General features: G+C 37.9%; 1 protein-coding gene across 1 annotated transcript; it reads left to right on the forward strand.

Annotated features, from left to right (window-relative positions):
- Positions 1–764: 764 nt before the first annotated feature.
- si:dkeyp-59c12.1 lies at positions 765–1,362 on the forward strand (the record flags this gene model as incomplete). Its single annotated transcript, XM_037683666.1, has 1 exon — positions 765–1,362. A coding segment is annotated over one exon (444 nt), but the record flags the coding sequence as incomplete, so codon positions are not given.
- Positions 1,363–4,132: the final 2,770 nt, after the last annotated feature.

A 4,132-nucleotide genomic window follows, 5' to 3' on the forward strand; every position in this document is an offset into this window, starting at 1 on the left:
ACCATCCATCCATCCATCCATCCATCCATCCATCCATCCATCCATCCGGATTTTTAGGATTAAAAATTTGACTGTTTTTACAACATAACAATAGTTTTCTCCTAAATGACATCAGTTTACAAGTGTAGTAAAAATCCTCCAGATGTCTGGATGGAGGCATTAGTACAAATCAAATTTAATCTAATTTCTTTATAAACAAAATAAACCTTTTTGAAGTTTTCTTCTTGTTTTTTTTATTTGCCGCTCATAACATTAAAATAGCGGTAGGACAAACACAATTATCCTCTAATTGTTTAATCGAGACTTTTTATGTTGAAATTAAAGGTTTATTTAAGCTAAGCAGTTTTGGTTATTGTTTATATATATATATATATATATACATATATATATATATATATATATATATATATATATATATATATATATATTAACACATTAATGTGCATTGTTTATGGTTTTAATAAACTGCCCATTAGAAAAAAATAAAGTTTTTTAGTTGGTCATCAGCTGCTTCAATACCTAAAACTTGGCGTTGGCTTTAGAAAAACACACATTAGTCTAAAAAGACACCAGCTAACCAGAGAAACTATTTATCTGCAAGTCCTTAATCAACAAAACAAATAAAAAAAGTTAAATTTTTGAGTGCTGGTTGAGCTGAATTCAGCCATCTCTGGTCACCACAGTCATGTTGACCATTTGCTGTTATAGAAAACACTCAGATGAACATGGTTGCCACCATCTTAAGATGCTGCGTGAACTAAAAATGTCTGACTTCACAGGACCCTTTGGTGGAGACGTCCCCCTGCCATAAGAAGGTCCAGTGGGCAGATGGCTTCGTTCTGGTCTACAGCATCTGCGACAGAGCCAGTTTCAACGCCGTCAGCAAGCTCGTCCAGAGCATCAAGTCCACCAAAGACTTCCTCGGTGAAGACAAGGTGCCCATCGTGATCGTGGGCAACAAAAGGGACCTGCACCACAGGCGGACGGTACTGAGCGAGGAGGGCCGGTTGCTGGCCCTGAACACGAACTGCCTCTTCTACGAGGTCTCGGCGGCGGAGAACTACCACAGCGTGCTCACCGTGTTTCACGGACTGGTGGAAAGGATGAGGGACGCCAAGCTGACGAACACCAAGAGGCCTCTGAGGCTGAAGGGCATCGTCAAAAGCATGTCTGCAGTGTTCGCCAGGATACGGACAGATTCCTTTTGAGACGCTGTGATCGTTGCACCATTTTCCAGACTGCTAAAACAAAGACTGACGGCCCTGAGCGGACATTAAACCTTTAAAAATCACAAACACAAACAATACAAAGCTTCACAGAACTAAGAGACATCCTCACTTCTTGGGAAAGTCACAGGTTCAACTCCCCAGACTGAGAACATAAAAAATGTGGGTGGTAAAGGTGAAACACCCACACCTGCCTCCACCCTCATTTGCCCCACTCAGGGCCCTTGAGCAAGGCTCTTGACCCACCATGTGCTCCCAAACAGGCCTCTCTTGAAAATGAGTTTTCGTTTACTCAGTGAGACTACCTGTATAAATGAAGGGTAAATGAAAAAATGTTGGACTAAAAGTTCACGTGTTGCCAGAGAGGAGTATGCAGAGATGATTTGCTTTCATGCTAGCTCCAGAGCTAATATTTGTGACGTTAACCCAGGTGCTAATAGCATTAGCACCAGAACTAATATGTCTATCATTAGCTCCAAAGCTAATATTTATGATGTCAGCCCCAGACCTAATACTATTTCCAGAGCTTATGACATTTGCTTCAGAGCGAAAATATATTTATAGCATTAGCTCCATAGCTAACAATGTTAGATCCAGCGCTAACGTGTTAGCTCCAGCGCTAATAGCTTTAGCTCCAGAACTACCGTAATAAACATCGCAAGTTGATCGTGTTTGGTTGTTTCGACATATGAGCTTATGTGCATGCACCCAGTGTGCATAAGAACTAATACAAAATTTAACATTCTTATCACGTTGTAACATTTTAGTTTCGGCTCTTTGTGTTTTAGTCTCCACTACAACCGATGTATGGTATCGCCCCAGAATGCATTGTGCCAGTAAAATTGTTCTTAGGTGAAAAATGAAATAAACATATATATATATATATATATATATGTTTATTTAAAGTAATTAGTCAAAGTCAACTTTATTGTCAAAAGTGCAGTATGTACAGGACATACACAGGATTGAAATTTCATACCTCTCAGACCCCTGGTGCAACAATAACCATTAAACATTAAGTAAGCATTAACATAAAATGAAATAATAAATTATTTAATAGTAATTAGGAGTTTTCATGTCAGAAACGTCAACTTTTATTTGATTAAAGGAACAACAACAACATATTAAGGGCACTATGTGCATGGAGATCTCTTTAAGTAAAACCACGGGAGAGCTCCAACATTAACTTCCTCTTAGTTTCTCAACGAGAGATAATCTTGTCACAGAAAAAGACAAATTTAGAATCAATCATATTTTCCGGTATAGGCACTACACCGAATCTCAGCTTTTGTTCATCTTTGAGTTAATTTCAGTTAAATTTTCTAAACGGCCATTTAATCTGAGGAAGTCACATAGTCCTGGAGCTGTAAATGTTTCTGAGAGGAATGGTTTTCTCCACGTGATGAAGCCGGTTTGTTTTCTGCAAAGATGGCGGAGTCCTACAAGAGGAAAAACAAAATGTCTGGCAGAGGAATATTTGTTAAAACCTGTTGTTGTTCTTGAAAGTGAAGACGTTAATGTTTACACACACACACACACACAAAAAAATCACATTAAACATATTTTTTCTACATATTTCTTGTTTTATGTCTTGACTTCAGCAGCGGGTAACACGTGTAAAGTTTGAAGGGTTTTATTATAAATAAAGTACGTTGTGCTTATTGTACCGTTCCAGCTGTTGTTGCAGAAGCACATGAGCGATGTGGAATAATGAACCACCAGTGGACTCACGGGACCTGCTCCAGGAGAAGCGCCTGCAGGCTGCTCTTCTCACTGCGTCGTTTCACTGCAGCTGAATCATCTGCAAAACTAAAACTTTGCAGTTTGATAGCATCCAGTCTCACAAGTTTTGGACTGACACGTTCAGGCAAGATAGGTTTTAACGTTGATTATAATTTCCTGTTAGGACCACACATCAGACATTTATCGCCGAAAAGCACAGGTGAACAACAATGTTCTGTCTCTGTGCCTTTTAGCAAAATATCTGGTGAACCACCGGACAAATTTTAATGAAACTCTCAAAGTGATAATTAGATGCACCTACGACTGATTAACTCGAGGAGTCAACTTGACCTTTAAAATGGCTGCCACTGCCAGCTCTCATGAAAAACTAAAAAGTTGCTACAATGCAGTCAAGTTTACATTTTCACCTAAAGTTTGGTGTGATAGTAGCCGAGGCTTATCCTCAACTTCTGTTATGAGAGCTGAAGGATTCTTCAAGAGTTCTGTTTGAAAAAAAAAATGCCAGTTACTATTTGGAGCCTATTTATTTGTCTGTTAGCAAAATATTTCAACAACCACTGGACGGATTTTAATGAAACTTTCAGGAAATAATCTTTGGATGTACCTCTACAGCTAATTAACTTTTAGAGTCAACTCAATTTAAGATCACTAACATAGTCAACAGTCTTCCTAAAGCACAAAAATGGCTATAATTCAGTCAATTTTACAGATATTGTGCTAACATTTAGTGTGGTAGTAACTGAGACCCATTCACAACATGCTCTAATGTACTCATGGGCTTTTTGCTTAAAACCTAATGACATAAACCCTGTGTCAGTAAGCAAAATACAAAACTGTTAAATTAATTTTATTAAAACATTTATTAAACAATTACTGGATGTGCATCTGCAGCTGATTAATTTTTAGAGACATTCTCATTCATGATGGCTGCCACAGCTGGTTTTATTTTTTGTCATTTAATGTGGTTCTTTCTTTCTGTTTTCATACATAAGGCGCACCGGATTATAAGGTGCATTAAACGAAACAAAACAGTCAGATAAGTGAAAGTTTATTCAACTCATTCACAATAAACACATAAAATCAGATCGAGGTCAGTAAACACAACCAGAATTAATGCATAAGGTGATTAAAAGGCTCACTGTCGATTTTTGAGAAAATTAAAG

The sequence above is a fragment of the Nematolebias whitei genome, chromosome 10 (assembly GCF_014905685.2).
Source record: "Nematolebias whitei isolate Nwh7 chromosome 10, NemWhi1, whole genome shotgun sequence".
NCBI classification, from domain to species: domain Eukaryota; kingdom Metazoa; phylum Chordata; class Actinopteri; order Cyprinodontiformes; family Rivulidae; genus Nematolebias; species Nematolebias whitei.